Consider the following 13,747-nt stretch of genomic DNA (forward strand, 5'->3'; position numbering starts at 1 on the left):
GCATCATAGCTCTTGCTAGCCCTGTCTGGGGTTTAATCAGCCTTATAATAAGTTCAGCAGCTCCTCTCTCATCTATATGAGAACTCAGCTCTTCCTGCACCTCCAGCCTGTTTCCTCCTGTCTAAGCCTTGATGGTGTGGTTCCTCAAGGAACTCATCATGTTTTACATGGTTTTAAAACGTTAGCTTAATCACAAGCTTTCTATTAGTGCAGTTTGGGCCATTGTCTAATAGAACGAATGAAGAAAGATGAGAAAAGAGATTAATTTGTGACATTCTGTTAAAGAACAGTGGAAAAAGACTTGTCTGTTGTTAAGTTACTCATTTGACATTTAAGAAATATATCATTTACCCCCTTTCTGTTCTCAATCCAAAATATAGCTCCACTTTAAGAGAATTGAAATCGATATTGAGAGCTTAACATGGCTCTCTTTCCTTGATTATAGCATTGCCCAGAATTATCTGTTACCTCACTCTGCCTTCTCACCTCACCCCCCAGGACGATAGTCCCTTGGAAGAGCTTCCGACAGGCCCTCCATGACGTGCATCCCATCAGTTCCGGGCTGGAGGCCATGGCTCTGAAGTCCACTATTGATCTGACCTGCAATGATTATATTTCAGTTTTTGAATTTGACATCTTTACACGGCTCTTTCAGGTAGGATATTAAAAAGTTGGTTAAAGTAGTTATTGCTGCTTTTCTGAAGAGAATGCTTTTTAAAATAACATTTGAAATTTTTCCTATTATAAACGTATTTTTACTTATTCTAGAAACTATAAGCAAAAAAGATTAGAATTACCTTGCATTTCATAGCTGTATATAAATATGTATATACAGTATTTTTTGTTAAAAATAATAACTATACAGTCTCCTTTCTTACCTTGACATTTATCATCTTTCTTTGCTATTAAGTAATTTTTTTGCATCAGTTTCATGGTTGTAGAATGTGCAGAAAATGGGTATACAGTCACTTGCTACATAACAACAGGGATTTGTTCTGAGAAATGCTTGTTAGTCAGTTTTGTCCTTGTACAAACAGCATAGCATGCACTTACACACCCTGAGTGGCAGAGCTACTGCGTCCCTCGGCCGAATGGTGTAGCCTGCTGCTCCGAGGCTGTAAACCTGTGCAGCATGTGACTATACTGAATGCTGCAGGCAGTTGTAGCACAGGGACTAAGCATTTGTGTATCTAACCATAGAAGAGGTACAGGAAAAATACTGTATAAAAGATTTGCAATATGGAACACCTGTACAGGGCACTTCCCATTAATGGAGTTTGCAGGATTGGGAGTCATTGAGTTTGTGGTGAGTGAATGTGAAGGCCTAGGACATTACTATATACTGCTGCACACTATAAACACTGTACACTTAGGCTGCATTAATTTATAAAACAATACTAGAGGCCTGGTGCACGAATTTGTGCACCACTGGGGTCCCTTTGCCTAGCCTGAGGGGATCAGGCCAAAACTGGCTCTCTAACATTCCCCAAGGGGTCCCGGATTGTGAGAGGGTGCAGGCCAGGCCGAGGGACCTCACCAGTGCATGATTGGGGCCGGGGAGGGACCACGGGAGGTTGGCAAGCTGGGGAAGGACCGTGGGAGGGCTCTAGGGTGTGCCCAGCCCGTCTAGCTCAGTCCCAATCAGCTGGACCCCAGCAGCAAGCTAACCTGCTGGTCAGAGCGTCTGCCCCCTGGTGGTCAGTGGTCATCATAGCGACAGGTCAAATGGTCCAAGGGTCGGACACTTAGCATATTAGACTTTTATATATATAGATGAGGCTAATAAAATGTAAGAGAAAATGATACATTTAAAATATGTAGTAAACACAAGATGTATGAGGCTGCTGCCAGCATGCCCGGGTTGCAGGCTCCATCCCCAATGTGGGGTGTGCAGGAGGCAGCTGATCAATGATTCTCTCTCATCATTGATATTTCTCTCTCTCTCTCCCTCTCCCTCTCCCTTCTTCTCTGAAATCAATTAAAAAATATATATTAAAAAAAAGAAAGGTACATTCTTAAATGACAATAAAAAACTTAGTAGAAGCCAGTAAGACAGCCATTTCTTATTAGCAGATATTATGTGCTGTAATGGTGTGTGTGCTGTACTTCTATGTGACTGGCAGCACAGTAGGCGTGCTTACACCAGCATCGCCACAGACACGTGAGTGATGCGGTGCATTACAATGCTAGGGTGGCTGTGATGTGACTAGGTAACAGGACTTTCTTGCTCCGTTATAATCTTAATGGGACTACCATGGTATATGGGGTCAGTCATGCCAAAACATTAATATGTGGTGCATGACTATAATGTGACATATTGAATGAGTTCTCTCTTAGTGGAGAGTTACATATGTTTCCAACTTTCCTCCTATTGTATTGACATTCTTGACTGTTAATATTGAGATGTAATGATGCCTCAAGAAGAACTCATGTTTTCTTTCCTAAAGATAATGTGTGTGTGCCATCTGCATAACCTGCATGTGGAGCCTCTTGGTGGCACAAGTAGTCCCTGCCTTGTTCTCTTCTTTGGGTTCTTGTGGTCTAACCTCACGACTGTTAGTTGGAACTGCTTTAAAGTGTTTTAAATTTTATTTTGTAAAGTTAAGTTTTTCCTATACGGATATATTTGTTTCTTTTTAGGTTTTCACAGTTCTTATCTTCCAAATACATTTGTCTTTCCTCAAAGTGGCAATATGATTGAAAATTTGTGACAATAAATGGGGATTTGTAATTGAGAATTGAGGTTCTCTGTCACTCTGAGGAGTGCCATATGTCTTGAGCCAAATGGTGCGATTGATCTCTTGTTTCCTTAGCCCTGGTCCTCTCTGCTCAGGAACTGGAACAGTCTCGCTGTGACTCACCCTGGTTACATGGCTTTCCTGACATATGATGAAGTAAAAGCTCGGCTCCAGAAATTCATTCACAAACCTGGCAGGTCAGTGCCATGAGTCAAAGAGGCTCATTCTCCTGGATGTTATTTTCTGGTGGCCTTTGTTAAAATAGAAAAAACATGACCTTTGAGTAGTTCCCCAATGGCCATGTTTCTGCAGATTGATGCCTGTTTATCAGAGGGATTGACTCATTCAGATCTGATGGTTTGATAAGTGCTTTCAATCTACTTCAGAATTGGGCTTATGTGTCTTTGCTTTTTGGTCTGGAGTCATTGAAGATGCTTTTATTGGTGGTGTTTTTTATTTTTATCCCTGTTTTACTGTTTACCCTAATATGAACTTATCATGTCTTAAAGATTCTGTTTACCTCTATTCTCAGTTACATATTCCGGCTGAGCTGTACTCGTCTGGGTCAGTGGGCTATTGGGTATGTCACTGCTGATGGGAACATTCTCCAGACAATTCCTCACAACAAGCCTCTCTTCCAAGCGCTGATTGATGGCTTCCGGGAAGGCTTGTGAGTACTTGCTGTTTGCCATCTGCCAGGGTCTGGGAACTGAGGGCCTGTAAAACCTCATCGTTAATGACTGTGATGGGTTCCTTATACAGATGAAAATTCAGGAAACGTTTCAACAGATGATATTGTTGTGACCTCAGGTTTCGAGGACTTCTGTTTTTACTTAAAAGGAATTGGATGAAATTACTTTTCGCTACCGCTTCACTATTACTATGAGTAAACTTTACCTTTTTCCTTTTCCAAATGTTAACTTATTTTCAAGTCTATGTTAGATTTAAAATCATACCAGTTAGCAGAAAATGTTAGCAGTTATTTAACTAGCCACAGATGTTTGCTCTAATGTCACCAGGCTCAGGGGCCTTCACCCTGACTGCACTTTGGTTCAGCAGCATTTCTCCAGGCTTTGGGCTTTTGTAATGTATGCTGATACTTATGGTTACGTTCTTATTTATTCCAGAATTGCTATTCCTTTGGGAATTTAAATAGATTATAATTTGGTAAGTACTGAAAGTACCAGTGTTGACTAGGTATCAGAAAACTACTTGTATTTAAGGTAATTATGCATCATCTTCTGTAGTAGCATTGGAGCTTTACCAAATGCCAGAGCAGTTTGAGTCTAGAAGCTTCCTGGTAGATGATCTCAAGTGGCTTAATTTGTTTCTTGTTACATTTCTTTTAAGTTGGTGTCTCTCAGTGTTAAAATCTGTAAACAAGGGTATTTTAGGTGTTTGGTCAAAAATATGTAAATGCAGTTTGGAGAGTCAATCTAGATGGCGATGTAGGTAAATGTGGTACTTGCCGCCTCCCACAACCACATCAAAATTACAACTAGCCAAAACCGGTTTGGCTCAGTGGATAGAGCGTCGGCCTGCGGACTGAAAGGTCCCAGGTTCGATTCCGGTCAAGGGCATGTACCTGGGTTGCGGGCACATCCCCAGTAGGAGATGTGCTGGAGGCAGCTGATCGATGTTTCTCTCTCATCGATGTTTCTAACTCTCTATCTCTCTCCCTTCCTCTCTGTAAAAAATCAATAAAATATATTTTAAAAAAAAATTACAACTTAAACTACAGAACAATCATTCAGAACTGTCTGAAATCTGACTGAGTAAAAGTTCTACAGCTAGTTAATTAAAGAAGAAGCTACATTCAGATTGGTAGGAGGGGTGGAGGCACAGAACAGGCTTGTCTGACACCTGCGTGTGGCTTTTTTTTTTAATTGGGAGGGATATCTTGGCTATGGAGGTCTCCCGTGAGGAGATAGGGGTCAAAGACCCATCAGCCCAGGGCTCCAGAGCTGGGAAGAGAAGTCCCTATAACTTCGGGCTGTAAAACCAGCAGGGGAAAAGTAAAAAAAAAAAGAAAAGAAAACCAGCAGGGATTGTGACTGAGTGACATGAGGCTGGGGGAGACCCAGGCATTTCCTCTTAAAGGACCCACACATGGACTTAACTGACACACTCCCTCTGAGCTCCAGCACTAGGGCAACAGCTTTTTAAAATTTATTTTTTATTTTTTATTTTTTTTAAATATATTTTTATTGACTTCAGAGAGGAAGGGAGAGGGAGAGAGAGATAGAAATATCAATGATGAGAGAGAATCATTGATCAGCTATGGGGCAACAGCTTGAAAGGATCCAGGGACATATGGGAAGGAACTAAATTGTCTGGTATTAGGGTAAGAACTTGAAAGCAGCGTTCTACCAGACAAAAGGGCTGGCAGAGGTCATTGAACCTTTTCTGAGACCTCCCTGCCACATTGCCGACAAGCAGTCACCAGATATGAGTCTGCATCAACTTGGCACATACTGTTTGCCCCGCCCTGGTGATTCCCTGAGACCCAGACCCACCAAATTTGCAGCCCCACCCAAGCTGTTTGCAGTGGCTTTTCCATATGAATGGCCAGACGTGGCTCAGGCTTCAGACTTCAACTAAAATCTCTCAAACAAGCATCAGCTGGTCTCAGTGTATCCCATTACTCTTGATAAGTGACCTCAGGCCTGGCACTAGCAGCAGCCTGCCTTGGTTCACAGCTTGCCCTCTCCTGATGCTTCTAAGCTCAACACAAGTAGCAGCCATCGGTAGATTGCTCTGTAGCTCCTGCCGGGTGGCCCCAGGCAGTGAGACTTTGCATCTCCCAGGAGGCCCCAGAGCCAGTGCACCCTGTGGACAGCTTCAGACCACACCAGATTACAACTCTACACATCCACCAGCAACACACTCAAGAGGCAGACTCAGTGAGCACCAAGCCCCACTGAAGCAAGTCCTGCTCCATAGGGTGTCTTCTTCACAACAGCTCTTCCATTGTAGTCACAGCTGGTCCTCACAGCCAATTGGCCTGGAGGTCAATTCCTCTCAGTGACGCCAACAGCAATCAAGGCTCAACTATGATGAGACTGTGCACACAGCCCACATAGGGTGCACCTAGAGTGCCCAGCTCAGGTGACTAGGGAGGTTGAGCCACTGGGCTCTACAGGACACCTATTACACAAGGCCACCCTACCAATTCCAGGAGACATAACAGCTCTACTTAATACATGGAAACAAACACAGGGAGGCAGCCAAAATGTGAAGACAAAGAAACATGTCACAAATAAAAGAACAGAAAAAAATCTCCAGAAAAAGAACTAAATGAAAGCAAACAAACTACTAGATACAGAGTTCAAAACAGTCGTTATAAGGATGCTCAAAATCTTACTGAGAACTTCAAGGAATTTAGTGAGAACATCAAAGACATAAAAAAAGACTAGTCAGAAATTAAAGATACACTAACTGAAATGAAGAATAATTTACAGGAAATCAACAGTAGAGTAGAAGATGCCAAGAATCAAATCAGTGATTTTAAATATGAAAAAGCAGAAAATACCAATCAGAACAGCATTAAAAGAAAAGAATCCAACATTCGCATCATGGAGGTGCCGTCCTAGAAGGAGACGAGAGGGAGCAAGAAATTGAAAACGTATTTGAAAAAATAATCAACAAACTTCCCCTACTTAGTGAAAGAAATAGACATACAAGTCCAGGAAGCTCAGACAGTCCCAAACAAGATAAGCCCAATGAGGCCCAAAAGAGAATTTAAAAACAGCAAGAGCCGAAACCAGTTTGGCTCAATGGATAGAGCATCGGCCTGCGGACTGAAGGGTCCCAGGTTCGATTCTGGTCAAGGGCATGTACCTGGGTTGCGGGCACATCCCCAGTGGGAGATGTGCAGGAGGCAACTGATCGATGTTTCTCTCTCATTGATGTTTCTAACTCTCTATCTCTCGCCCTTCCTCTCTGTAAAAAAAAATCAATAAAATATATTTTTAAAAAAAGTAAAACCAGCAAGAGAAAAGCAGTTAATTACCTAAAGGAGTGCCAGTTGATTTCTGGCACCCACGGGGAGTGGGCCTAAGCTATCAGTTGGACATCCCCCGAGGGCTCCCAGACTGCTAAAGGGTGCAGGCTGGGCTGAGGCATCCCCTCCCACCACCACCACCACCAGTGCATGAATGTCATGCACTGGGCCTCTAGTAAATACATATCTATCAACAATTGAATCTAAAAATCAAAATAGACGAACAAGGAATCTAATGAACAAAATAAACTGATGCATAAAATAGAGGCATGGAAGCATGGAACAGACTGATGAATCTCAGAGAGAAGGGGTGAGGGGAGGCGGGAAGAGATTAAACAAAAAAAACTTAAAAGCATACATGCATTACCCAAGGTCACAGATAACAGGGTGGTGAAGGTCAGGGTGATATGGGATCCAGGTGGAGTGGGGGGGAAGGCTTAGAGGGGGGCATCTGTAATATTCTCAACAATAAAGATTTTTTAAAAAGCAAATGCAATTTATTTATTTATTTTTTTTTTAATATATTTTATTGATTTTTTACAGAGAGGAAGGGAGAGAGATAGTTAGAAACATCGATGAGAGAGAAACATCGATCAGCTGCCTCCTGCACATCTCCCACTGGGGATATGCCCGCAACCCAGGCACATGCCCTTGACCGGAATCGAACCTGGGACCTCTCAGTCCGCAGGCCGACGCTCTATCCACTGAGCCAAACCGGTTTCGGCGCAAATGCAATTTAAATTAAGAATTTATACTTTGTGGCTATCCATAGATTAAAATAGGGGTTGGCAAACTGGCACATAGGCCAGCTGTTTTGTGTCTAAGATACTTTTTAAAGTGTTGTTAAAAAACACACACATACACACACACACAAAAGAATATGTGACTTTATCGCTTGCAAAGCCTAAAATATTTACTGTCAGGCCTTACAGAAAAAGTTTGTCACCCTAGCCAGTTTGGCTTAGTGGATAGAGTGTGAGCCTGTGGACTGAAGGATCCCGGGTTTGATTCCGGTCAGGGGGACATGCCTGGGTTGTGGGCTCCATCCCCAATGGGGGGCTTGCAGGAGGCAGTCAATCAATGATTTTCTCTCATCATTGATGTCTCTCTCTCTCTCTCCCTCTCCCTTCCTCTCTGAAATGAATAAAAAAATATTAAAAAAAAAAAGTTCATTAACTCCTTGATTAAAAGGTGGGACCTGTGGCAATGTGCCCTGGAGAAAGAATATCAGTTTTAGGAGAATATTTTCTTGGAACTTTTCTGTGTTCTTTATTTTTTTGAAGTATTAGTAAGATTTATTCTTGCATTTTTTGCAAAGTCGCCCTTTGACAATGAGGGAATTCCTAAATGCCATCTGTTATGTTAGCTAGCGGTTATAAATTGACTTCAGTAAAGTCACAGGCTGCTTACTTCTCTCACAGCTATTTGTTTCCTGATGGACGGAATCAGAATCCCGACCTGACAGGCTTGTGTGAGCCGACGCCCCAAGACCACATCAAAGTGACTCAGGTGAGTTTTGTTGACATGGTAACCATATCTCTAGAGTCAAGCTTTTATATGGACTTATTGGAGCTGGCAGGAGAATTGTATTAAGTGACTGGAACACTTAAATTTTAAACCGTTGACTAGATAGTGAATTTATGTTCCATGTGGTTTCTCTTTGAACCATGCAGCTTAAAGTAGGACCAAGACTAGGGAATTTCTTTGTTATGGGAGAACATTGACCACTGATGTGAAGTTATTATACAAGCAAAATTTGTATACATAGTAATGGTCTTTAATATTTCCGTTTTTAGCATTTATGGTTGCATTCATTCATTCATTCAACAAATACCTGAAATAGGCTGAATAATTGTTTTTTTTGTCTTTGTTTTAATCAAAGGAACAATATGAATTATACTGTGAGATGGGCTCCACATTCCAACTGTGTAAAATATGTGCCGAGAATGATAAGGATGTGAAGATCGAGCCCTGTGGACACCTCATGTGCACGTCCTGTCTTACGTCCTGGCAGGTGTGGATCCAAATCATGCCTTTTCTCAGTTGTGTGATCCTTCTGAAGAGTTGGGGGTTGTATGTAAAGGATGGCTTGGTGTGTGGGGTAGAGTAACTTTTCCTTTCTGTTTTCAAATGTATTTCCTAGTGGATGAATATTTTAAGTAGTTTCGGATGTGCCTGTCACCATCTCCTGTCTCCTCTGCAGGAATCAGAAGGCCAGGGCTGTCCTTTCTGCCGATGTGAAATTAAAGGTACAGAGCCCATTGTGGTAGATCCGTTTGATCCGAGAGGAAGTGGCAGCCTATTGAGGCAAGGAGCAGAGGGAGCTTCTTCCCCAAATTATGATGATGATGATGATGAACGAGCTGATGATTCTCTCTTTATGATGAAGGAATTAGCTGGTGCCAAGGTAAGTCTGCAATTTAATAACCTGTGGCCAACTCCACTGTGAGTTGTAATCTAAAGCTATAGAACACATAATGGCATCCAAACTACGAGGAGCAGTACTAGCTAATATTTATTGAGCATCTGATGTCAGAGACGCCATGCTAAACACTATTCTGATTTTAACTCATATAATCCAATAAGTAAGGACTATTATTATCCTCATATAACAGATGAAGAAACTGAGGCACAGAGATTAAGGAATTTCCTGAAGGTCACGCAGATAGTAAGTTGAGCCAGAATTGGTGGCCAGGCATTTTGGCTTCAAGGCCCATGTTCTCTTACTGTCTATATCCTAAACTTGGGCTTTACTCAAGCCCAAGTTTAGGATATAGACAGGAGGGGAATAAAAGAATGAAGGGGAAAATGAAGGGGAATAAAAGAATTGGACCTTGTTTTGCTACTGTGACTAGAGTATATTGCTGTTATCTTTTCTCTAATGGAGTCTTGTCATTACAACGTTAGGCTTGATGGGGAGAATGATGTACTGTTAATAACCAAATAAATGGCAAGTGAAGTGATTGGAGGGTGGTAGGAGGTACCATGTAAAATCTAACTGGAATTAAAACTAAATTGGGGAATATTAACCTTGAAATACCAGCTGAAGACTGGCGGAAGAGCCTTTATACAAGGAAGGGTGGAAACCACCTTGAGACTGCTGGGAAGGATGGCACTAGCTCAGCTCTCAGGAGCAGACCTAAGCTTCAGTCAGACATCCTTAGTGCTGCTGAGGAGGCGGGAGAGGCTCCCGCCACCATCGCTGTGCTGGCAGCCATCAGCCTGGCTTGTGGCTAAGCAGAGCTCCCCCTGTGGGAGCTCACTGACCACCAGGGGACAGCTCCTGCATTGAGCATCTGCACCCTGGAGGTCACTGTGTGTCATAATGACCAGTCGTTCCCAGTCATTCTGCTGTTGGGGCCAATTTGCATATTACCCTTTTATTATATAGGATAGAGGCCTGGTGCATGGGTGGGGGCCGGCTGGTTTGCCCTGAAGGGTGTCCCGGATCAGGGTGGGGGTCCTGCTGGGATTCCTGGCCAGCCTGGGTGAGGGGCTGATGGGTGTTTGCAGGCTGGTCACACCCTCTTCAGCGTCGGGGTCCCCACTGGGGTGCCTGGCCAGCCTGGGTGTGAGGCTGATGGCTGTTTGCAGCTGGTCACACCCCCTTCAGGATGGGGGTCCCCACTGGGTTGCCTGGCCAGCCTGGGTGAGGGGCTGGTGGCTGTTTGCAGGCTGATCACACCCCCTTCAGGGTGGGGGTCCCCACTGGGGTCCCTGGCCAGCCTGGAGGGGCTGATGGCTGTTTGCAGGCTGGTCAAGCCCCCCCACCCCAGTGGGGACCCTCACCCCATGGAGGTTTGGCCAGCCTGGGTGAGGGGCTGATGGCTGTTTTCAGGCTGGCCACACCCCCTTTAGGGTCGGGGGGTCCCCACTGGGGTGCCTGGCCTGTCTGGGTGAGGGGCTGAGGGCCGTTTTCAAGCTGGCCAAGCCCCCCGGCGGCAGAAGCTCCTAGTCTCTCCTTTTTTGCTTTTTTTTTTTTTTTTTAATATTCTGGGATTTATTTACCTTCTATAATTGAAACTTTGTAGCCTTGAGTGGAGCTCAGAGCCAGCCAGGGCGGGGCAGGAAGCTTGGCTTCCTCCATCACCAGGGGCAATCCAAGCCTCCTGCTCGCTCCAGCTCCGTGGCCACAGCCGGCTGAAAGCAGGTATCTGGGGTTTATTTATCTTCTATAATTGAAACTTTGTTGCCTTGAGTGGAGCTCAGAGCCGCCGTGGCAGGCAGGAAGCTTGGCTTCCTCCATCACTGGGGCAACCAAGCCTCCTGCTTGCTCCAGCTCCGTGGCTGCCAGCCGCCATCTTGGTTGGGTTAATTTGCATATAATCGCCCTGGTTGGCTGGTGGGCGTGGCTTAAGTCTTGGCAAAGGTACAGTCAATTTGCATGTTTGTCTTTTATTAGTGTAGACTATTTATTTATATTTCTTTTTCACTTACTATTCTTGTTCTCTTTTTAAATATTCTTTTCTTTTCTTTTTTTTTTTAAATATATTTTATTGATTTTTTACAGAGAGGAAGGGAGAGAGATAGAGAGTTAGAAACATCGATGAGAGAGAAACATCGATCAGCTGCCTCCTGCACATCTCCCACTGGGGATGTGCCCGCAACCCAGGTACATGCCCTTGACCGGAATCGAACCTGGGACCTTTCAGTCTGCAGGCCGACGCTCTATCCACTGAGCCAAACCGGTTTCGGCTTAATATTCTTTTGAGGTTGTTTTTGATGTTGTTGTCAGGTTCATTTGTATGTTTTTGTTTGTTTCTTGTTTTGTTTTGTCCTATACAACAGCTTGCACAACATGGTGTGGGTGGAGCCTCAGAGCCAGCTTGAGAGGAGATCCCACCGACAAACTGGACAACAGCAGTCAAAACCTAATGCAACAGTAGAGCCCAAATACCTCACGAAAAGGTCATTCCTAGAGCATTCAGCTCAGGAGTTCAAGGAGACCACACTACAGGGTCCCACAGGATATTTACTATAAAAAGACCACCCCACAAAGACTGGGAGTCATAGCTAGTATATTTAATACATAGAAACAAACACAAAGAGACAACTAACAAGGAAGATAAACAACCAACCCTCAAATGAAAAGGAGAAATCTCCAGAAAAACACTGAACTGAGATGGAGGTAAGCAATTTATCAGAGTTCAGAGTAATGGTTATAACAGTGCTCAAGGAACTTAACAGAACTACAAGGAATTTAATGGGAACCGTAAGGAAATTCGTGGGAACTACATCAGCATGAAAAGGACATAGAAACCATGAATAAGAACGAGTCAGAAATGAAGAATACTAAATATGACAACTAAATCTGTCACACATATGACACTGAAAGGTATTAAAAGCAGGCTTGGTGAAGCAGAGGGTAGAATCAGTGATTTGGAAGAGAAGATAGGAAAAAGCAATTACAGCAGCAAAAAGAGAAACACTTAAAATGCATGAGAAGAGTTTAAGGGAATTTTACGACCCTGTGAAATGGAATAACATCTGCCTTATAGTGGTACCAGAAGGAGAAGAATGTGAACAAGGGATGGAGAAACTGAAGAAAATGACAGAGCCCTGGCCAGTGGCTCAATGATTAGAACATTGGCCCACACACCAAAGGGTCATGGGTTCAAATCCCAGTCAAGAGCATATACCTGAGTTGCAGATTCTATCCTAGTTCCTGATCGGGGCACGTGTGGGAGACAACCAACAGATGTTTCTCTCTCATCACTGTATCCCCGTCCCTCCTTTCTTCCCTCCCTCTCTCCCTCACTTCCAATCTATCTAAAATCAATAGAAAAGTATGCTTGAGTGAGGATTAATAACCACCACGACGATAAGAATAACAAGAGAAAATGACAGAAAACGTTCATAACTTGGTGAAAGAAAAGTCACACAAATCTAGAAAGTACAGAGAGTCCCAATGAAGATGAACACAAATACACTCACACTAAGACACATTATAATTAAAATAGTAAATGTTAAAGACAAAGAGAAAATCTTAAGGGCAGCAAGAGAGAGACAGTCAGTTGCCTACAAGGGAGCTCCCATAAGGCTGTCAGATGATTTCTCAACAGAAACTCTACAGGCCAGAAGGGACTGGCACGAAGTATTCAAAGTAATGAAAAGCAAGGGACCAAGACTACTCTATCCAGCAAGACGATCATTCAGAATTGAAGATGAAATAAAGAGCTTCCCAACAAAAAACACTAAAGGAGCTTATGACCACCCTACCAGCACTGCAAGAAATGCTAAAAGGACTATAGTAAGAAGAAGAAGAAATAGAAAGAGAGGAACATAGTCATAAAGAATAAAGATGGCAATAAATAAGTACCTATCACTAATAACTTTAAGTGTAAATGAATTAAATGCTCCAATCAAAAGACATAGGGTAACTGAATGGATAAGAAAACATGACCCATATACATGCTGTCTACAAGAGATCCACCTCAGAACAGAAGACTCACACAGAATGAAAGTAAAAGGATGGAAAAAAATTTTCATGCAAATGGAAACGGAAAAAAAGTGGGGGGTAATATTACTCATATCTGACAAAATATACTTCAAAACAAAGGCCATAAGAAGAGATAGAGAAGGTCACTATATAACACTAAAGGGATCATTCCAACAAGAGGATGTAACCCTGGTAAACATATTTGCACCCAATACAGGAGAATCTAACTATATTAAAGAAACTCCTGGAGGCCCTGGCCAGTTGCTCAGTGGTTAGAGTGTTGGCCTGTGAATTGAAGGGTCGAGGGATCGATTCCCAGCCAAGGGCACATACCTGAGTTGCAGGTTTGATTCCTGGCCCCTGTTGTGGTGTGAGTAACTAATCAATGTGTTTTTCTCTTTTTGATATTACTTTCTTTGCCCCTCTTCTCCCTCCCTTCCATTCTCTTTAAAAAGAATCAGTGGAGCCCAGCAGTTGAGCATTGACCTATGAACCAGGAGGTCACAGTTCAGTTCCTAGACAGGATACATGCCTGGATTGCAGGCTCGATCCCTGGTAGGGGGAATG

The 13,747-nt window shown here is 43.2% G+C and overlaps 1 protein-coding gene across 1 annotated transcript in view; it reads left to right on the plus strand.

Annotated features, from left to right (window-relative positions):
• The window catches only part of CBL (Cbl proto-oncogene), a 100,667-nt gene that overhangs the window by 58,612 nt on the left and 28,308 nt on the right, over window positions 1–13,747 (plus strand). Inside the window, exons 4-9 of the mRNA XM_081098583.1 lie at window positions 499–655; window positions 2,814–2,935; window positions 3,271–3,408; window positions 8,163–8,250; window positions 8,624–8,755; window positions 8,945–9,148. Of these exons, the coding sequence (XP_080954709.1) occupies window positions 499–655; window positions 2,814–2,935; window positions 3,271–3,408; window positions 8,163–8,250; window positions 8,624–8,755; window positions 8,945–9,148 (841 nt within the window). The remainder of the gene's footprint in view (window positions 1–498; window positions 656–2,813; window positions 2,936–3,270; window positions 3,409–8,162; window positions 8,251–8,623; window positions 8,756–8,944; window positions 9,149–13,747) is intronic.

The sequence above is a fragment of the Myotis nattereri genome (genome assembly GCF_964212035.1).
Source record: "Myotis nattereri genome assembly, chromosome: 9".
NCBI lineage: Eukaryota > Metazoa > Chordata > Mammalia > Chiroptera > Vespertilionidae > Myotis > Myotis nattereri.